Source organism: Calypte anna, chromosome 4 (assembly GCF_003957555.1).
Source record: "Calypte anna isolate BGI_N300 chromosome 4, bCalAnn1_v1.p, whole genome shotgun sequence".
In the NCBI taxonomy this organism is placed as follows: Eukaryota; Metazoa; Chordata; class Aves; order Apodiformes; family Trochilidae; genus Calypte; species Calypte anna.
The window spans coordinates 16217753-16239764 of record NC_044247.1 but is presented as its reverse complement, the minus strand read 5'-3'; the positions used below and the strand labels follow the sequence as shown (position 1 = coordinate 16239764).

The 22012-nt window shown below is 45.0% G+C and overlaps 2 protein-coding genes across 2 annotated transcripts in view; both read left to right on the top strand.

The window, feature by feature from the left end:
* The first annotated feature begins 727 nt into the window (after nt 1–727).
* On the top strand, nt 728–12953 carry LOC103528366 (phosphoglycerate kinase). Its single transcript, XM_030449467.1, has 11 exons — nt 728–869; nt 3124–3174; nt 4441–4596; nt 4707–4851; nt 6844–6947; nt 7659–7778; nt 9227–9341; nt 9643–9822; nt 10375–10552; nt 10749–10847; nt 12473–12953. The coding sequence occupies exons 1-11, from the start codon at nt 805–807 to the stop codon at nt 12511–12513; spliced, it is 1254 nt and encodes a 417-aa protein (XP_030305327.1). The 5' UTR covers nt 728–804; the 3' UTR covers nt 12514–12953.
* Nucleotides 12954–16149: 3196 nt separating this feature from the next.
* AMOT (angiomotin) overlaps nt 16150–22012 on the top strand; it is a 56647-nt gene continuing 50784 nt past the window's right edge. Inside the window, exon 1 of the mRNA XM_030449111.1 lies at nt 16150–16315. The gene's annotated coding sequence lies outside the window, so the exon portion shown is untranslated. The remainder of the gene's footprint in view (nt 16316–22012) is intronic.

Genomic DNA, 22012 nt, shown 5'->3' with positions numbered 1-22012 from the left:
TTCCTCTAAATTTAGCCTTTCTGTCAGCAAAGAACCAATTTTTGCCAGGTGCTCAGCTTGCCATTGTGGTTTTCTCAGCGGTCTCTGTGTTCTCAATGTGTGGTGAAAAAATGAGCAGCAGAAAGGCTGGAATTGTACAGGTTTTGTGCAGTTTACAGTCTGTTACACTGCATTACAGACTACACGTGGGCCTGCACAGACATGGGGCAAATATTGTGCTGGTAATTTACCCCCAAACAAGACCCGTGACTGCCCATCTGGATGTCTAGAGACTGGAAATGATAGAGGATGCATTGCGGTGAAATCTGATCAAGTATTTAAAGAGGAAACAGAACAAACAGGTTATTATTATTTCCAAAAGCTGGAAGAATAATATCGCTCCAAGGCCAGGCAGGATAGCTGTGTGTTACCTGCAGGAACTGCTGGACTTCGTTACCCAGGAAAAGCAGTGTATGGGCTTTTTTTTATTTTAGTTCTCGTCAAATAGATGTATTTAAGACTGGTGGCCGGACCTCCAGGCCCGGGTCGGCGCTGAGGGGAGCGGTGCCCGCCCGGGGGGTTCCGGCAATGGCCACGACCGAGCCCGACTGCGTGCGGGACGTGACAGGAACCCCGGCGGGGGCGGGCAGGCGGCTGACGGACAGCCAGATTGACCAATAGCGAGGCGCGTTTGGCTGTGCGGCCCAATCGTAGGCGTCCGGGGGCGGGGCGACCCGTGCGGCGGCGGAGCGGGCGGGCGCTGCGGCAGAGCGCGGGTGGCGGCGGAGCTGAGCGGAGCGGAGCTTGAGACTACCCGGAGCAGCCATGTCCCTCTCCAACAAACTCACCCTCGACAAGTTGGACGTGAAGGGCAAGCGGGTTGTTATGAGGTGAGGAGCTGCGGTCCCCTCACGCTGTGAGGAGAGGAAGAGCCCGGCCCGACCCGCTCCTGGCGGTGCCCGGGGCCGCCGCCGCTGGTGCCCTTGTCCTGAGGCCCTGTGAGGAGGCGGGAGGCCGCGGGGTGTTCCTCCCGGCTGGGGAAGAGCGTGGGGAGCTGCCCGCGGCCTCCCCGGCGGGGCTGACTTGGCCCCTGCCCCCGCTGGGGGCTCCGTGGGTTTTTCCCGCACCTCTGCCCAGGCCGCAGCATCGTCTCTGTTCTCAGCGGCTTCTCGTTTGAGGCAAATTATTTTCTGTGTTTTCGGTGGGGAGGGGGTGTAAGGCCGGGGCTGGTTCAGCTGTGGTGAGGAGAAACGCAACCAGTAGCTACCCCGATGAAACAGTAATTCTGCTTTTTGCACCGAGTCAAATCTGAAGGGCCTGCTGTAGAACTGTAAAATAGGAATTCGTAGCGTGTTTATAAAATATCAAGGCCCGCTGAAAGGCTAACGTTGGGATTGTTGCCAAATATAATAAGGGCACGGAGGTGGGTCGTGATACACGCCCTGCTGGAAATGCTCTTATTGTGGGATTCTTTGCCCAAGGTCACCATAATGTGACTGCTGTTTGTTATCCTGCTGGCTGAGTAGGTAGGTGTAGCAAAATTGTAACTTCTCTTCCGTGCAGAGAGCTTTTTCTTTCAATCTTGCTTCTGTCGTCTTAGTTTGAAGTAGTTCCCCAGAAATTTGATTACTAGAAGCTCGTCTACATAATGAGTACTGAAGAAGCTGGGGTAGAAACCATGTGGACTTCCTGAATCTGGTACAAGAAAAGATCTTTTTATTCTGATAACCATGAGGCTTATTTTCTATCTGGATAGAGGTTTATTAGGTGTTTTTTTTTCTTTTTAGCATTGCCAGAGGAAGGGTTAGGCAGCTCATAGCCTGGACAGTTAATGCCCATACCTGTCTTAGCAGTTCTGTGGGGGGCTATCAGAACAGTGAAACAGCAGATGCCAATCTTTTCATTTCCTGCCTGCATCTCATTTCCCTGAAAAGAGGCACCATGTGCTTTCTCTCAGTACTACTGATAACTCTTTAACTGATAACCGATAACTCTTTTTTTGCCCCTCCTCTTCTTATATTCATCATAATTTTGGCATATTCATAACCTGCTTGTCTTCCAGTCCTAATTACAAAGTTTTAATGAGTAGGGAAAAGGGCACAAGAGGAGCTCAGATTTCAATTGTCTGCAGTGGGGAAGAAGGGTGAGCTGGGTCTTTCTTTTGTAGTCCTGGTAGCTTTGTAAAGCAAGCAATTCTTTTATTCTCTGATTTTAGAATAATAGCATAATAATGGTGTATTTCTTTCCCCTTTCTAGAATTAATCCACTGTGGGGATTAATACTGTGGGGCTGCCAGCTCAACTTTTTTCTGCTCAGCTACTCCTATTTTGCTGGCACCTCTTGTCCTTCATTCCATCTGTTTCTGGTGCTGAGCAGGCTGCAAGAGAATTGAAACAACTTCCTGAATTTTGTTGTTCTTTAATATAGATGTAGAATGACGAAAGTGTAGCCTTTAACGCCGTTGTTTCACTTTCCTCGTTCTGATACACTGTTATAGTCGGTCAAGTGTTCCCTTCGGTAGCTGTATGAGTAATTTCTGCCTCGGCTGTTACACAACGCAGCTTCCTGCTGCTCCTCCTCAGCACATGGGCACAGGGTAGGCCAGTCAGAAATGGCTGCTGAAACTCCTCCCTTCCATCCATCCCTTGTCTGGCAGGAGGAGGGAAATCACCTCTAGCTCTACATGAGGTCTTCAAAGAGAAGGGAAGGTTGAAGTTGTAGGCAATAACTGGACAGCTTCCTGCAGCCTGTCTGCTTGCTGTACTACTACAGCCAAGTGTTTTAGAGGCCTCATTAGGGAACACAATGTCACTTCTCATTATTCACTGCCTTTCCCTTGGGAGCTCCTAGCTGGTGATCTGAAGACACATTGTTTAAAAGAAAAAGATTGTGGGGAGCTTGTTTACTCTCAGCTTTATTTTCTGTGATGTAGCTTTACTAATTTACTCTAGCAGGTATTTGTTCTCCATTTGTGTTCTAATATTACAAGCAGAAATGGTTGATTTCAAAATAGAACTTGTGTACAAGGAACAGCTAAAAATCTTACTCTAATTGTAACATTGCTTTCTTTAGCAAGCAGTTTTCCCAGCAGGTTCTCTCACTCTTCATAAAAAATTTGAGTATTTAATTTTATTTTTTTTTCAGGGTTGACTTCAATGTTCCTATGAAGGATAACAAAATAACCAACAATCAAAGGTGAGCTATAATTTCTACCCCAGGTGGCAAGCCCCAAAGTCTGTTTTCTCTCTGATTTTAGCCCAATTCTATTAGCAGCACCTGTTATGCTGCTGTGGTTAAGCTGTCATTCATGCACCTGAATATTAAAGGTGTCTCAAAGAAGGTCCAACAATAGTTAATTGAACCTCTTGCAGCTGTTAGCAAACCACTGTAACTACAAGGCTGCTTCTCACTGTAGCTGCTGTGGGAAGCATATAGACAAAGTCTCTTAATTGTACAGAGCCTAAAATTCATGGAATCATAGAATGTCAGGTTGGAAGGGACCTCAAGGATCATCTGGTCCAACCCTTATAATATTATTGTTTATATGACTTGACTCAGCACCCCGCTGAGCTGAGACTTAAAACTTCCCAAGGTGGGGAATCCACCACATTAAAGAACTTAATTCTTTAATTACGGTTGAAGTGTTAGGACCATTCCACAACCACAGCCCTTGAGCTGTGTGTGAAAATTTGCTGTATTTGTTGTTAGTATCCAGAAGATGTTCTGCCTCCTGGTCACTCTGTGGCTGTGTTAACTTGTTGGCTTATGTAGAAGAATTGTTCTAGTGCAGCACACAAAGACACGGGGTTTAGAAATGGGGATATCAAAGGTCTTATTTATCTGTCACTTGCAGGCAGATGCCAGTTTTGTTCACCACAGTATTCTCTCTGTTCAACATCCCCATCATTTCTTTATTGGTTTAGGATTGCAGACTAAACCAGGAAGCCCAGCAGCATTCACATGTGTCCTGACATTTCTTCTCTACAAGCTATAAGCAGAATTGATATTGCAAAATGCATTTTACTTCTGTGTCCTATGTTGCATGGAGGAGAACAGTGAAACATACAAAAGCATGCAGAATTTTTTTGCTGCTTTCTGGCCTCCCCAGGAGAAGCATAGGCTGGGTTAATTGCCCAGGGAAAGCTGTGCTCTGGGGGGTGTGGTTAGTCTTGTAAGCATTCGTTCTTACAAGGACAGGTCGCTAAAAAGCCTCAGTGTTCCTTTTGGAGCTTTACTGGTGGTGATGCCCTGTTGTCTCGTGATGAGGGATAGGCTGAGCTGTGTAAACCCCAGGGGTAGTACAGGCTTAAATAACTGTTCTGCCCAGCTCCTGTGTTCTCTTTATTTTGCCACATTTGAGGGACAGCTCCCAGGACAGCTTTTGTGTCAAGTGGTCACTAGAGTAGTTTGCCAGATAAACTCTGTGAATCCTGTTTCATTTGTTGTTCTCTGCCCTTACAGAATTAAGGCTGCTGTTCCTACCATCAAGCACTGCTTGGATCATGGAGCTAAGTCAGTGGTTTTGATGAGTCACCTGGGACGCCCCGATGGTGTTCCCATGCCAGAGAAGTTCTCCTTGGCCCCAGTAGCTGTGGAACTTAAAGCACTCCTGGGCAGGTGAAGTAGAAGAGCATGCATCAGCCCCTCTCTGCCCGTGGACCTGGGTGCTTTCCTTCCTGAAAAGAAGAGTCACTGGTGGGATGACAGTGTGTATCTTGTGTTTGCAGGGAAGTCTTATTCCTGAAGGATTGTGTAGGTCCTGAGGTGGAGAAGGCCTGTGCTAATCCTGCAGCTGGCTCTGTCATCCTGCTGGAGAACCTCCGATTCCACGTAGAGGAAGAAGGGAAAGGGAAGGATGCTTCAGGGAACAAGGTGAAACTTCAAGCTTAGCTTTTGTGCATGCCTGCTCTGGTCTTACTACCTTGTTTGCTGCAGGTAGACAAGGAGCCAGCAGCCTGTCTAAAAATGCTGTTTAGGACTTTGCTCTCAGAAGGCTGTGACAAACGAGCGTGCCTGGTCATCTGCACCAGGCTATGCAAAAGTTTGAGTCAAATGCATTGAATTGAATTTCATCCAAGATGAAACAGCTGAAGTGAAAGGCTTAGTGATGACTCAGCTGAAGGTGGAGTAGTTTGTAAAAGAAGGCAAAAGGAGTTAAAGAGGGCTGTGCAGAAAATAAATTGCTTTAGACTATTTTTGGATATCAAACAAAAAGCAAGACCTGTTTGAGACAGTGTTATTACCCCAGCAGCAACAATCTACTTTCTTGATTATCTGGCTAATGATTTAATGTAATGTTTAAACAATTTGCAGCGTAGGGATTATCAAACCCTTTTATAAACCTGCCTGCTGTTTAGAGTACTCACTAAGAAGCAGGCTATCTTGCACCCTGACATTTGCTTGAAGGTCAGGAAGAATGCTTGCTCCAGACAGCTGCTGCTCTTGCTGGTGGTGACCCTGCTTACTTTACACAGGCCTTGGCTCCTCCCAGATCCAGTGTGTGGAGCAGAATGCTGGCATCCTGTGGTGCTCTTATGGGCTGGCACAAGACTCCAGTAGCTTTGAAAAGTTGCTCAGAGAACTAGTGAGTCTTTAGTGGCAGTGAGGAACAGAGCAAGTCTGGAATTATTCACACCCTGGACTCTGTGCCACTGAAAGCCAACATGGTGGCAAGGCAAAGAATTTATTGGTGTGGGGAAAGAGCCCCTTGGTTTTGCACATTCCTGTAATTCTCAGATTCATTAGCTGGGGTATGCATAGGGGAGTGTGCACTGCAGGAGAGGAGAGGTGCTGTTGACAGACCTGCTTCTTGTCCTAACAGAGCTAACACCAGTGCCATGGAGGTAGTGATGCAGTGCAAGGCTGCAGATACTGAGTGGTGCTTGGAAACTGTGGCAGCACATCAAGTGGTAGTAGTGCCTTCATTCAGAGCCTTTTATGTCTGCTAACAGATATTACTGGTTTTAACAGGAGCACTTAATCTTTTTGTGTAAAGCCAGACAATTTACCAAGTGAAGGAGCAGTTGACAGCATTGTTCTATAATCTGTGTAGTCCCTTCTGCTTGTCTTGTGCTCAAGCTGTTGGAAAAAAGGGTTCCCAAAGCTGTGCTGAACCCATCTGGCACACGTGAGAGTCCTTCCCTGCCATTGTCCCTGTGCTGTTAGGTCTGGGTGCTCACAGGAGTCTTGCCTGGGCTGGGGAGCTGGTAAAGCAGAGAGGCACTTGGGGAGGTGGTCACTTGACTCCCAGTCTGGTCTGTCCCTCAAGAGCAAGTGGCTGTGAACCAGGTCCGAGTAGTTACTTAGAAGCTGGAGAAAGTCTTTTAACAGAAATGCATCTGTTCTTGCTCACTACACACTAAGTCTATCTCCAGCTTTCACTGTGCTTGTTGTAGTGTGCAGGCTATTTATAAGTTAATCCTTGATGCAGTTGCTAAATAAGTCCTCCAGGAGCTCTCATCCTTTTACCTGTGGCACTTGGGACCACACTGTTCTTTAACCAAGCATGAGTTTGTTTATTCTTGTCTCTCACACCCTTGTGTTACCGGTGTTCACTGCACAAAACTGGAAATCTGTTGGAGAGGGACTGGAGAAAGCTGGTTGTGCTGCAATTCATACCTGCTCTGTCAGTGGGCTAGCAACTTGAGTCCTCAGGCCTGTAACAGCAGTCATGGGGAGTTTAAACCATTTAAACCTTTTTGTTGCTCCTACTGGTCTGAGAAAGAGCATATGAAATAAAACAATCCACACAATGAACTGCTCAGTTTCTCCAGCTGACCTTTCTTTGCTTTGGGTTTATGAGTCAAATTGCTGACTTTATTTTCAGAATCAACTCCACTAACTTATCATTCTTTCTCATTTTAGATCAAGGCTGATTCTGCAAAAGTGGAAGCTTTCAGAGCCTCTCTTTCTAAACTGGGAGATGTCTATGTCAATGATGCTTTTGGAACTGCCCACCGAGCTCACAGGTGTGTGTCCATTTTCCTTCCACAGGCAGAACTGCAGAATGATAACTGCTGGGGAAACACACACAGCTTTGCTCTCCATGAGTTCTAACTTCCTTTTGGGCTTATCCCACTATCCTTCTGCTGTGTTTGTTCCTGAACAATGGATTTAGTGGGAGTAGTTGTCAATAGTAGTGTGTGTTCTTTCAAGTTTGCCTCTGGGAACAGTAGACAGAAGAGTAGACAGACTCTTCAAGACTTGAATTGACTTTTTAGGCTTTGAAGACATAAAAATTACTTGCTTAGTACTTATTGTGCTGCAGTTACAGCAAGAATTCTTTTCCAAAAGATGAATAGGACCAGATTGATTATTCTCATGGAGTGTATTTAGATCTGTCTACTTGTAAACTCCAGTGGTCCTCTTTGAGCTTCATTTCATAATTCAGTGCAAGTGGAGGAAGACTCTTCTGCTCTTGCTACACTTGTTTGCCCCTCAGCATTTGGGATCACTAGTTACCACTAGAAATGTCTTGCATATCAATGTGTCTGTGCAAAAACAGTCTCAGAAAGTAAATGCATACAGGCATCTTATCAAACCAAGAAAACAAAACTCCTGTGTTTGTTTTCATGCAAATCAGAGCTATTCTCATTCATTGCTGCAGCTGACTGAAGGGGTGTTTGGATCTGAACAGACAGAATGTTTTTCCTTTCCTCACTCCTCCCTTATCTCTGCAGCTCCATGGTAGGTGTCAATCTGCCACAGAAGGCTGCTGGCTTCCTGATGAAGAAAGAACTGGATTATTTTGCTAAGGCCCTAGAGAGTCCAGAGAGACCCTTCCTAGCAATTCTTGGAGGGTAAGACTGAATAACATACTGACTCCATATTTCTCTTTAACTCCCAGTAAGAAATTAAAAGGTATTTTGGCTTGGATCAAACAGGTGCTTGCCTTTTAGCTGTCCCTACAGTTCAGATCTGTAGGTAAGTCCTGAGATCTCTAAGATATGGATTGGAGAGGAGCTAACTGACCATGTCTGCTTCTGTGATAATATCAGGGTCTGGTCATCAGATCTCCTGACCTCTTGTGTTCCCCACATTGAGACAGCTCACAGCAGTTTGTTGTACCAATGAACCAGAGGAGGTGTTAGATACAAACTGTGGCCCTGAAACATTGTCAGTGACCTTTCCTCCCCAGTTCAGAGTACAAGCAGAGTACAAGCACCCTGCAGGCTCAGCAATAAGGTGACATGATGCCATTATGCAATGGTCACCTGGGGCTGGATGCACCTCATGTGCAAAGGAACTCAAGGGTGCAAATGATTCCTTTTGTGTAGAAATAATTTCCCATTGCTGCTGATTTTTGTCATGTGTGTGCCCGGTTTGACACTGTAGTTTTATGATGGTGTATTTCAGTTCACCAGGTGAATTAAAATACTTAGCTAAGTAACACAGAGCTGGGACACTCTTAACATTCCTGTGTTCTTGATGGAAGTATGTGACTTTTTGCACCCATAAATCTAGTTTTTAAGAAGTTGTAGTCCTCACAAAGTTTTAAAATACTTCTCTGACCTTGGTTATACTGAAAAATGCTTTTTTTTTTTTTTTTTTTCCTTCTTTACCTGCCAAGGTTTACAGCTGCAGGTGGTACATCAATAAGTGCCAGCCTAGGTTTAGCTCAGGGTTGTTCCCCAAGATCTTCTATGAAAGCTTTCTTGTAGATAACAAAAATTCTGTATGTGGCATTCAAGAGGGAAGACAGGCAACTTGTGTCTTTGTACTGCCTCCTCTGCCATTCCTGTATGAAATTATTTGGGTCTTGCTGTTCCATTATTAATGGTACCTTGTACTAAAAGCAGTGAGTAGGTTTTGGGCAGGGCAGTTCTGTATCACAGATCATTCTCATGGTTTGAAGCTGGGCTGTGAATGTGGTGGGATGCTGGACCCAAACATGTTCTGGGAGCTGGGCCTATGGTGTTACTGGACAGTGACTGGCATAGCACTTGCCTCTGCTCTGCCTTGCTGGGCAGTCAGGGGAAATCAGGCTCTGAAGTGCCAAATGAAATTTATATTTAAATAAGAAAAAAATGCAGGGCTGAATAATGATCTTTCAAGTTGATGTTTAATGCTGGCCTGCTAAGTTGCCAAATTTTTATTGCATTACTGAATTAGAAGTTGATTAATTAAGCTTTGATTCAAAAAGTCCTTGTCAGGCTTTATGCTGCCTTGGCTAAAGTTTACTTGAGAGTAAATTCTGCCTGAGGCATTTTGGGCACTGGTGACGTTCACTCTTTCTCTCTCTCACCAGAGCCAAAGTTCAGGATAAGATCCAGCTGATCAATAACATGCTGGATAAGGTCAATGAGATGATCATTGGTGGTGGAATGGCCTTCACCTTCCTCAAAGTGATCAACAACATGGAGGTATGGAAAGAGCAATTCTGCATCTGCTCCTGGTTAAAAAAATAAAGTCAGAATGCCCTTTATGTGTTGTGGTATTGAGAACTGGCTCTCTCAACTCTGCAAGAGTAGGGAGCACTGAGAAGTTAATTGATAATCACTGTGCAAAAATCAGATGACTGCTGCTGTCTAGCTAGGTGCTTTAAGAAGAGGCTTTTCAGGATTGTTGTCTGAATAGTTTGGCTTGACTGCTGCTGTTCTCTTCTGTAATGACAAGTAATTAAACAAATGCCCCTTTCTTACTTTTCTCAAATAATTTCTCTAGATTGGCAACTCCCTGTTTGATGAAGAAGGATCGAAAATTGTCAAGGACCTGATGGCCAAGGCAGAGAAGAATGGTGTGAAGATCAGTCTGCCTGTTGACTTTGTCACTGCAGACAAATTTGATGAGAATGCAAAGACTGGGCAAGCCACAGTGGCTTCAGGCATTCCTGCTGGCTGGATGGTGGGTTTTAATGGGCAAGGAACTAAAAGAAGTAAGAGGCAGAAGTAGGGTGAAAAGGACACCTGAAAGGAGCAGAAAAGAGTAACTGTGTCCTCTGTAAATTTTTCTGAAGGCAGTCAAGCTGCAGAGTGTGTTGGTTTAATGAAATTGAAGCCCTGTGGTGTGTCTTGAATTTTGAAGTTTAAAGGAGCTTTTGTGAGATTTGGATTAATCCAGCAAAATTCCTCTAAAGCCTTTATATCTGAATGAAGTAGAAATGCCTTTTATTTGACTGGAATTTAAGCAAACTTGGCAGAAGTTTCGAACCAAAGCTTCAAGCATCTGACATTGATTTAAAAGTTACTTATTCATACTAGGAAAATAAATAACCCTGCTGATTCCCCCCCTATTGCCACAGCTGCTGGCAAATCCCTGCTCAGTATTGTGTGCACACAGAGAAACCCCTGCTTCAAATCCAGGGACAAGGGGGAAACTTCTGTCCATCCCAGATGGACATCAATGATTTGGGATGAGGGTCAGCAGTAAATACATCTGTGCCTTCTCTTGTTGTAGGGCTTGGACTGTGGCCCTGAAAGTGTGAAGAAGTTTGTTGAAGTTGTGGGAAGGGCCAAGCAAATTGTGTGGAATGGTCCAGTTGGTGTCTTTGAGTGGGACAAGTTTGCCAATGGAACCAAAGCCCTTATGGACAAAGTGGTGGAAGTAACTGGAAAGGGCTGCATCACCATTATTGGTAGGTAGATGTGTGTGCCCTTCTTTCTACATACAATAAGTTAGTTTCTGCTTGTCAGTACTGTATTAAAAATACCCGTCAAATTGTTTTGCTCTGCTCTTCAGCTTCAAGACAGGGCTTTAAAAACTGCTGTCTGTATTAATGCTGAGCATCTGCCTGGTTCTTGTGTGTCTCATCAATTTTGATTGTACTACAGGTGGTGGAGATACAGCTACTTGCTGTGCCAAGTGGAACACTGAGGACAAAGTTAGCCATGTGAGCACGGGAGGTGGTGCCAGCCTGGAACTGCTAGAGGGTAACTGTTCTTTCTACTTATCTGACCAAATCACATAGTTCTGGGTGCTCTGCCTATCCATGTAGATCATCAAGAAAACACAACAATAGAGTTAATGTCCTTTCTGTTCCACCACGTGGAGTTGCACTTAGCTTTTGAGCAGGTAGCTCCTCATTGCTGCTCTTTTGTAGCCCTCCAGGAGGAAGAGAGGAAAGAAAATGGGAGTATTCTTGCTAACAGCACAGTCTGCTACTCCCAGAAACCAAAAATGCTGGAACAGAAAATAAAACGGCCCATTTGTAGGTGATCCCCTGAGCCATGCAAACCCCAGACTGTCCAAAATGCTCAGTTTCTGTCAGGGAAATCTCCTTAGAACAGTCTGGAATTTTTGCCAGACCTCTCGTTTTCAGCTATTGTTTGAAATTCCCTGGTTTTGGGGGGCCCTCTAGTGATAACTTAAGAACCTGCACGAGGGTTCTTGGAATTCAAAATGGTGAGAATTTACAGGATTCTTCTAATGAGTTACATTGTACTCTAAATGAGTTTTCATTTCCTCTGGTAATTAGCTGTTTCCCAATATGTGTAAATTATCTAATGCTGTCAACTTCTCTGCAGAAGAGAAACTGCAATAAATTGCATTGCAGCTGTTGGTTTCCAGCAGTTCTGTGTGAGGCAAAGCTTTTGTTTCTGTTGCCTAGGGAGTGATGGTACAGGGAAAGAATGCAGATGGCTAGGAGGAAACCCTGTGCAACTGATTTATTCAGAAGGACAAACTTGTCTTAAGTTTTGGCCCAAAATGGGGGTTTATGTGTGTGATCTTTTCAATGTAACGGAAGTCTAGCTAATTAGAAAAGCTTCTGAAGATTTCAGAAAAAAAAAAAGAAAAAAAAAGGCAAAGAAAACCCACCCCTCTGAGACCCAGGAAACTAGCAAGTTGTGAACAGTGTTAAAATTCAGCACTGCCACACAGCTTGAACACTTAAAGGTAGGTTTTCTGGGGAAAAAAAAAAAGCACAACAGAATGGTCTTTTCATTGTTAAAGTAGGACAAAAATGCTTTAGAAAACATTGCACTGTAATAACAATCTAGGCCCTCATACTCAAAGATGAGGATACTCCTTGCTGCCATCAGTTGGAATGAAGCATGTAAAAGTATCTAGACTTGGGTGTTTAGGTCCCAGTAGAAGATTTTAGGAAGCTTTGTTTCTTAATTCTTAAAATTTCCACCTTACATCCAAAATTTTATTTACATGCCACTAGGGATTGGACCAAGATCCAATCAAAAGCCAGCCTGTTTGCTATCAAACTTAACAGAAAAATGTGTAAGGAGTTTGGATCTTTCCCCAGCAGAAATTTGGCTAGAAAGTCACCATTAATTGAGAATTGATGACTGTGGTACAGTAGGAATCCCTCTGCTATGCACTCACTACAGCCCTAAAAGTTATTTACTGCATGGAACAGTTTCAGTGTGACCCATATGCCTTAAGAGCCACACAGCAGGAGCGTATGTAGAGCCAAGCTGTAATTTCTGATTTATTTTTTATATGCTTAAATGTTGCCATTGGAAGTGTAACTCTTAGTTGTTGGAGGGAGGAGGTGTTTGGGTTTTTTTTAACTGTATTGTTTGTTTTTTTTAACCACTATCAGGCAAGGTTCTTCCTGGCGTGGATGCCTTGAGCAACGTGTAGAGACCAGAATATCACCCCACTTCCCAGTTCTGTGCACAGCCCCTGAGATTCAACACTTCAATGCTTCTGTATTTCAACTCTGCAACAGGCAGATCACAGAATGTAAACGGAAACTGGACAGGGTTTGAGGAAAAGACAGCAGAGAGATTTTTACGACTGCAGTTTACATGATGTGGATTTGTCCACTGTTCTCCCACTTGAATTAACGTAGTGAGTTTAAACTGTTGTTGTGAATTTAGAGTGTATATATTTATATTTTGCCTTTTCAAAGAGATTAATCCCTGTTAGACATGTCTGTTTCTCAGAAAGGAGTGCACTGTTTAGCTTCAATGTTCTTAGGCATTTCCATCACTTGACACGGTTCAGAAACAAGAGGCGACTCCAGTTTTTTGGAGGCTGATTGTGATAGCTGCTGAATAAACATATTTAAAGTGCTCCCAGTTGGTATATGCTCCTTCTTTCAGATTTTTAGAACAGTCTACATTGAACTGTCTTTCTCCTAGCATCAGGAGGTAAAGAGATTTGTCTTTTTCCCACTAGTGATAACATTCGTCAAGATCCTTTTATTTTTGTCCATTTATTTTTGGTTCATCATCAAGAAAAGTCTGGTAAGGAAGTAAATCATTACAGGTGTGCTGTTATGGTAAAACTTCCATGCCACCAGGTAATTAAGATGAAATTTTGAAAGTGCAAGTCTAGTAAAAAATTCCAATTGAAAAGTGTTTCTCATCTACAGAACCCACCTCACATTAGTTGCCTGCTCTATGGAACCTGAATACCTGGGAAACTTGGAAGACAGAGGGAGGTAAAAACCAAGTCACAGGCAAACAGAGCTGCAATGTGCCTTTGCTCAAGTTTGTGGGCCTAAAACCACAGAAACTAGCATAGTAAAACCACACAGTTGGACAATTAGGTTTGTGTGTGTGGCTTAAGTGTGTTGCAGAACCACAAGGGTTGTGAGTGGAGGACCACCAACAGTGCAAATGTAAAATAAAGTTGAAATTTCCATTTTGCCTGTCACACATTGGCTCCTGTGCTTGCTGCAGGACTCAGATGTGAGCACAGGGTGGCTCTAAACCAAACCAAAGACTAGTCCAAACTTCTGAGTATCCAAAAGTATGGTTTGAATTATGTTAGCAGTCACAGCCCTGCTCCTCCAAACTGTAAGAAGATGCAGAGCTCCAGCTGAACTGCTTGTGTATCTTTCCTGATGAATCAGAGAAAAGTCAGTGATGTAAAGCAGTGATTGCCTAGTGAATTCCCAGCTGTCGTGTTTGGGTACTTCCCAGGAGGTTTTTGCATGGCCTGAATAGTACAAAGCAGCCAGGATGAACCATGGAGAGCATCTTTGAGGTAAGCAGCAAACCACAACACAGAGGATGCTTTTAAGTTAATTTGTATGTATGTACATCACATTACCCAAACAAAATGAAAGCGTGTGTTGGAAGCAGCAGACACAACCTACTCCCCAGATTTTACTTGGTTGTGGTGGGATGCAAATGAAAAGCCAGTAACATGAAGTGTGTATAAAGCTGTGCACGGAACATACACTTGCTACATTTTTAAAGGTAAAAGTAACTACAGCAAAGAAAAACCGGAATTAATGCAAATGACTGCAGCGCTGTGGTTTTCTCCTCCCCTCCTTTGTAAATCTCCCAAGCATTGTCTGATTACACATGAATGATGCAGATTTTTGCTAGGACTGCTCTTGCTGTTGCTCATGTTTTCCAGGCAGGGGTGCAGACCTCCGACAGCTGCAGTAACGAGGCAAAGAAAGGACTGAGCTTGTCAGCCACAAAAAGACTATGGATTTTGGAAATCCAGTACTACAAAAACAAACATTCCACCATGTTTTATAACAGATCATGCTTGTCTGGCTCTGGCAAACAAGGCCTTGTGACAGCATGGCCCATTTTAGTGTCACTCTTATACCCCTGTTGCTGGATTACCATGGAGCAAACCATTTTCCCCCCATAGCTCCTTTCTTGGTGTTAACAGTGAAAAATTGGTGTATGGCTGCAACCTCTGCTGGGCTTTTTCCCCTCTTCACTCAAAGCAACAAACCAAAGCCATCTGTATTTAAATTTGGCAAGGAGTAGTAATGCTGCAGGAACACAAATATCTGCACTCAGAACTACTTTTCTACCTGACTTTGGATGGTTGCTGCTCACATCTTTAAAATGTCCTTTTGCTTCCATGGGGCTTTTTCAGCTGATGCCATGTTCAGGTCCATGTGCTCAAACATGTACAGCAAGGCCTGAGAAATCCTCAGCTGCAGGGCTGAATGAAAGAGAAATGAGAGAGAAAAATGATGAAATATCTCAACAGAAGACCGCAGGATTGTTACACTTGATGACTAGCATCTGATTACTTGAGACACTTTCCAGATATTTTTTTTTAAGCCTTGCCTGTTAATATTTTTAGTGCCTTGCTATTGCAGTGATAAAATAGTCTTAAAGCATCCAGAGATTCCTTATTTCACTAAATTTTACATCCTCTGGAGTCACACCAGCCTTCCTAGATGATTTGTGTGTGTGTTCTGACAACTTCTCTAGATGTAAATCTTTGAAGGTTCTTTCACATTTTTATTGCTTTTGTTGAAATTGGTTTGGGGGAAAGGGATGTTGCTAGTTAGAACCATTGTGGAAGAGACAGAAGGCAAAGCTACCACAGAGAGATCATGATATGATGAAAGTAACATCTTTAGCACCTAAGTGGGCTGATAATAAGAGCCAGGTGAAATAAAAAGGTGAAATAAAAACTTAAACCCCTATGGCTGAGATGATATAAAATTTAAACATGAAAGACTTGAAATTCGTTGTTAACAAAATAAGCTGAAATATATAGGCTCTTGTACTGGTATCTCCAAGGGTAATTTACAATCTACTGTTAACTGCAAGCGGCAGAGAAATCATTTCCATGCTGTAAAATATATAACCAATGGTCCTTTACTAACTCTTAAGAATGGCTGCCATCCACTAGACCATGCACATGTTAGTCCTGATGGCTAAGACGGAGCCTAGGACATCCTTAATATTTGCAGAAATAGCAGGCCGGGAGGCAAACTTACCTTCATAACGACTAAAAAGTCAAAACTTAGTGCCCTGACTCTGCCTGTCCAAGGAACGGGGCCTCCTGAGGGCAGCGGCCATTTTGTGAGCGACGCCATGACAGTGGGGAAGGCATCTCCCTCTCTTCGAGGGATTGAGCATCTTTGCCTCCTCTTTTTCTGCGTTTTCTCCCTCACACTCGCCTTCTTAGTGCTCTTCGCAGCTCAGGCGTTGTTTCACGAAGAACTTTTGCACCTTTAGCCCCTAGGTCCCTGTGTGTCCCAGCTGGTGAAGAGTGGGGCACCCTCCTGGACCACTTCTCCGTCCACCAAGACTCCCCAGCTCCTGCCTGCGCTCCCACCGCCAGCCTGAGGTAAATGCCGGACTCTCCCTGGCACTGCCCCCTCCTTAGATCTCCCGGGGTCGGACACCTCAAGGAGCCTATAGACCCAGCTCCATTCCCAGCCAGGGCCGCGCGGCGAGGGTTCTGTTCCCTCTGGGGGCGAGGCGGGCGGTGAGGCGGTGGAAGGCGGGAGAACTACACTTCCCGACCGCCATTGCAGGCGCTGCCTCAGCGAGAGACGCCGGGTGCCGTAGTTGCAGCCGCCTGGTGAAAGTTAATCACCGAATCTGCGGTCGGCACTTCCCAGAGCTCCTCGGTGTCTCTCTCATTGCCATGTTGGCTTTGTCACCTCGGAGGATAGAGGAGCAAGATGGATGAGCGGGTGGCCGCCGGGGCAGGCGCCCGCGGGGTAAGGAGCGGGTGTGGTAGGAGGGGAGGCTGGGGCCGCCGCTGCCGGGCCGGCTGCCTGAGGGAAGCAAGGATGGCTGCTGTCCCGCCGGCCCCCCGCGACCAGAAAAGGGGCTGCGGCCGCCCTGCCCGCCCGGGATGCCGTGCTGGAGGCAGGTGCAGCGCGGCGCGGCGCTGGGGTTCTCCGCCGGAGGGGCTGCTGAGGCGGGGGAAGGCGGCGCCAGCTCCCGCCTAACGGCCGCGGTGACCCCGGGGCCGCCCGGTCCTGCCCGCGCTCCCGCCTTCAGCCTGAGGTAAATGCCGGACCCTCCCCGGCTCAGACCTCCCGGGATGGGGCTGCACGACCCCGCGGCTCCCCCATGGCCCGGGTCCTCCCTCAGAGCCCGGAGAGGAGGAGGAGGCTTCCGTGTGTCTCTGACGGAGACCACCTGCTTCCCCGGGCTAGGTGGATGGGTGAGGGGCAGCTCTGTGGCTCAGCCCAAGAACTTCGGGACCACATCCAGTATTTGGGGGTCTGAGGGGAGTCTCATCGTGGGGAAGCGGCGAGGCGAGGAGAGGCTGTGAGGGGGAGCAGTGGGGACTGCTTGGTGTGCGTTGTATGGGGGGCGAAGGAGAGAGCAGAGCCGGCTTGTCCCTTCCCAGGTCCATTTTCAGTTCCCAAGTGATACAAGGGGCTATTTTGCTCCCAGCACTCCTGCAAAGGAGGTCCTGGGCCTCTGCCACAGCTGAAGAGACAGTGCCAGCGTTGCCCTTCTCTTCCCTCCCAAACATTCACAGGAGCTGATCTGCATCAGCCCAAGCTCTGAATTCAGCTGAAGTGACTCCAAAACCTCCTGCTTTGATCTCCATGTGGACAAAACGCCAGTCTGAGGGGGACAATCCACAAAGAGGTTTTGCATCTTTGCCTAGTAGGGAGTGGTGGGGATCCCACCAGCCCCCTGTATCTCTGGGTTCAGCCATCCCTGCCGCTACTTCATGGTCTGCCCTCAGGTTTTGCCTTTCATTAGCAGACTGATTCAGGTAGGCCCATAAATATTCACCATGACATTTACCACATGGTCGAAGCAGAAGCTCAAATCCCATCTGTTTCCGCTCCAGGGTACTTTTTGAGGAAGGTGAGAGCTGGAAGGCCAGATCTTAAGTGTGGAGGAGCTGTGGTGTACACAGGAACTGGGATGACTTTAGGCACCCATTGCTTTTGTTTGATGCTGTAGATAGCCAAGAACTGACTGAATTGCCAGTGGACAGCCCAGCACTTCCATAGCACAAAGTCCTAAGGAGCTCTTCTTGACTTCTCCCAACACCTGAGCTCAGGCTCTTTCCCTTGGTGTCCTCATGAGAAGATCCCCATTCAATTTTCAGTTTAAAATTTTTAGAGTGTTACCTCTGATAAATGTATCTCAATTCAGCCCTAATGGACTGTAAAATAGGAAATTCCATTTCAGTTCACCTTTCATTTTTATTCCACTTTTTAATAATAATTTTTCATTAAGCACCTAATCCTGTCCTTGCATTTCTCATCAGTAAGGCTCAAGGTACTTTACAAAAGAGGTAAAAATATGATTATTCTAATTATGCTTATTAAGACAGGTTTGAGGCAGCTTCTGCAGATAATATAGGTCATAAATAATTAAGAGTACAATCTAATTAAAATAAATCCCCACTCATAAACCAAAGTGCCACACTGAAGAAGCCAGTCCCCAGGGCATGGTCTTGTAACCTAATCTCCCTGATCAGGACAGGATCACATTAGTCCACAAATCTTTGCTCTCCTGAACTGTGTGTCCCAAGAGCAGGTAGATCTCTGTGGCCATGCAGGATCCAAGGGTGGGAGAGGGTCAGGGAGTTTCAGTGACCAAAAGCGGTTTGGAGAGTCTTCTATTGAATTCCCTTCTCATTTGAATAAAGGTCTCGTGTTCAGGGGCTTACCAAAATGTACAGCCTGAACACAGCAAGGTGAGGCATAGAAACTAATTTAGGGTTTTTTAGTAGAAATAGTTACTAGAAATTAGAAGCATTGCTTAAACTGGAGTCCAGAATATACAAGGAAGGTTGTGGCCTGGATCCAGCTCATATGTGACCTAAATAGAATTTTGACCCTGAAACTTACTCTGAGCACCTCGTCAAGTTTCAGCAAAGTTGGAAATGAACTTTGATGTTTGTAAAGTTAGGCTCTAGATTGCCACTGTTAAAATGGGTCTGTGTATCCTTACTCCTGCATGTCCCCACTGGAAGCTGACAATCTCAGGACTGCTGTTTATCTACATAATTCAGCAGTAGGGCTGCATGGATGAAATCCTTGTTCTTATTCCAAGTGCCTGCTGTCACATATTATTCTGGTCACATATTATTATGGTTTTGCTCTGATTTGTGGTTACATGGTGTTCAGTGGTGACCTAATTGCAACCTTCTTGTTAGACAGAAAACTTTCTGAATTTGCCTTTATAGTTCACCTTCTCAGCAAGTAAATCATTGCTCCATAACACTGATAACCATCGCTGTCACTTTAACTCCATGTTTTATGAGGGATCATAAGGCTGATGAAGGCACTTGAAAGTGTGTGTATCTACAGCAGCTTCTCACACGTTACCATTGTATTGTTTAACTTAGTTCAGAACACGTGTAGACCATTGTGTAGATGAAAATGCCTGAATCTGATGGCCTGTAGCAGCTTGATAACCACTAAAGAAACTGCTCCTGTGTTAGTGTTGAGTAATTTCCTTGAAGTTGGTGATACATGAGCAGCTACAAATAAAGCTGAAAAAGGCCAGAGAGCCTTTCTGACTGACTTGTGATGAGGCTTAATCTTAGCCAGGGAAAGCTGGTGTAATTTGCAAATGTAACTCAAAGGGATGTTGAGTGCAAGTTGCATTGAAATGAATCCCTAAATCCCTTAGGGTCTTGAAGAGACCTATATCTTGGTCTATCTGTGCCATAATTCCATCATTCATATGGAGTTAAAGTGCAATTCAGGCTCCGATGCTGGAATTTTGGGCTAGTGAGGCATGACTGGAACTCCAAGTAATGCTGGTGGTACTGGAAATGTACAGAAAATGACAGAAAAAAAGGAAGCAGGGAGTGCAGACATTTTGAGCAGCAGAAAGAGGGAGGGTAGGAACAGAAAAAAGGGGAAGGGGACAAAGGAAGGGAAAATATAACAGAAAAAACAGGAAGAGAAGTAAAACACCACCAGTCTAGGTGACGGTCAGTGTGGTGTGGGTGAAGCTTTGCAGTGGAACCAGATTTCCCTGAGAACATTATCATACGCTGCTGATGTGAGAGAGGAGAAGGAGAGGGGGTTCCTGGAGAAGTGCAGATCCACACAATGAAGCCTTTGGTTTCTTCCCTCACACATTTGTAGAGCGCTCACGTCTTTCCCTTACCCCAGGAGACATTCCCATTTCCTTTTATTTACCAGCCTCTGGAAGGCGGAAGGAGATGAGGCACTGTTGGGTTCCCTTATTAACTTAATCTGTGGGAAGCCCTACATAAATCATTGAATTTCCTAGGCTCAACAGAATGAGATATTTGTACAGTGAAGTCAAACAGCAGATCGAGGTTCCTGCACAGGGAGGTTTTGACTCTGTTCCAGTCCTGTGCTTGTGACTCTTACGCGTGCATTTCTTTGAAGTCTGAAGCTTAGGAGTCTGCATTAATGATCAAGGGACAGAGCTGAATGTGGAATTTGTGTGGTACGAAGGTAAAGGTGTGGGTATGAATGTGGGAAGAGAATATTTAAGAGCAGTCTGGCATATACAGTTCATAATATTTTTTAAAAAGGATTCGTTAATTTCCTATAGTTGCTCAAGCTCTCAAGACTTTCAGCATCTTCTCATTCCGTGTTGGTCAGTGATCTCTTCTGGGTCCTGTCGTGTCCAAAGTATTAAATTCCTTGAAAAGTAGGGGTTTGAAACCTTTTGTAGAATGGGAAACTTGCTCTAATCCCTTAGGAAGGAATCTCTCTTAAAACACAGTGCTTGGAATTTGGCTCTCACTCTGTCCCACTCAGCCAAGTGTTGGTGATCCCTGAATGCTTAAAAACTTCCCCGGGACTCTCTGCAGATATGAAGCTCTTCTGAAGTTGAGATTTGTCAGGAGCAGAATGCATTAGGGCAATTATTTCTGATTTTTACTTTAGACTATGTTAAAACTCATGTATTTTTAACACTATGTTTGTTCCTTTTAGGGCTTGTGGCAGTTTCTCTAACTCAGTAGCTGTTCTTCCCATTTTTTGCTTCATGAAGTAAAATAGTCAAAGTAAAATGCTCTATATCCTGCTACCCTGAAGATACAGGTATCTATTGACTGAAACAGTGAAACAGATGCTGGGTTTTGATTTCTGATCCACTATTTTAACTGCTTTTTCCAGAACTCCACCATTATTGCTGCTTTTCCTTGACTGGGCAGCAAATGACTTTCCCTTTAAGCCCCTGGATTGTCAGAAATCAGATTATTCTGAACATGCAAAGGTCAGATTTTCAAGACATTCCTTATATGCAGGAAATTTATGAAGCAGATTCTAAGGTGGTATTTTTGTCCTACCAGACATGGATCTGCTTTCAGAAGACTAGCCCCAGGTCCCAAGGGATCTGCAGTCTTGCTCTGGATGTCTCCCACGTGATGGAAGGGTATGGACCTCCCACAGGGCTGTGGGAGCACAAGTGAGGTGCTCCCACATCATTAATTCAGCTGTGGCTGCACATTCCACCTGATAAAAGAACTGATTGTGCTCCTCAAGTGGAAAACTGGACACCCCAGGCCTCCTTCCATGAATAACTGAGACCCTTTTCTCCAACCTAATGTCACTGCTGCAAAGTGAATCCTAGAATCTCTTCAGCATCCCATCTGAATCTCTTCAGCATCCCAAAAACTTTGGAGTGATCCTCAGTAAGAAGTTGCTGAGTGCCTTGTGGGCACAGGAAGGGGAAGGATGGCAGGGCCAGCCCCAGCCATGTGGAGCTGAGCAGGGGTAGCAGCTCAGGGCTTGGCTTGGTTCTCTAGGAATAGATTTACTCTGATTCAAATTGGTAGGGCTGCATTATGAAGTCTCATGTTTTACATAATACTACAGTGTAAATGAATATTTGTGAAGGTGTCAGAAGTCTTTTTTCAAGTATGTCATGGAAAGCTGTGATCCAGAGCCCACTGTAACCCAACAGAAAAGCCCCATCTCTGACACTGTTCTCCTCTCCTGTCCCCAGGGAATTAAAAAGACAAATTATTCCAAGGAGTTCAACATGTACCGAGCTTTAGTTCGTTAGCTAAGAAAGAGTATAATGTCTTTCCAGCTCTATGTTCAAAACTCCAAGAACAAAAAGCTACCTTGAAAAATGGCCGTTGGGAAGCAGAGCAGCAAAAGCCAAGAAACTTGAGCCCTTTGCTAATGAATACTCTGTCCTTAAATCACATTGTCTCTTTTGTTTCCCACACTTTTCCTGAGCTGCACATGGATTCAATTTGCCAGTCTTTAACCCTTCCTCCTTGCTCCCTGCATAGTTTGGAAACTGGGACAGCTGTCCTTTAGGTACTTGGCTTTGGGGTTTTTTTTTTTTAGTTTTTTTTTTTTTTTTACCTCCTGCTCTGTTTGTCCCTGTGCAGTCTGTGGCTCAGATGAGGCAAAGGGACCCACGCCGGGTGGGGACAAGGCTGGGGAGAGGGAGTCAAAGTGTTTCCAGCTTCCTGGCAGAGGGTGGAACAG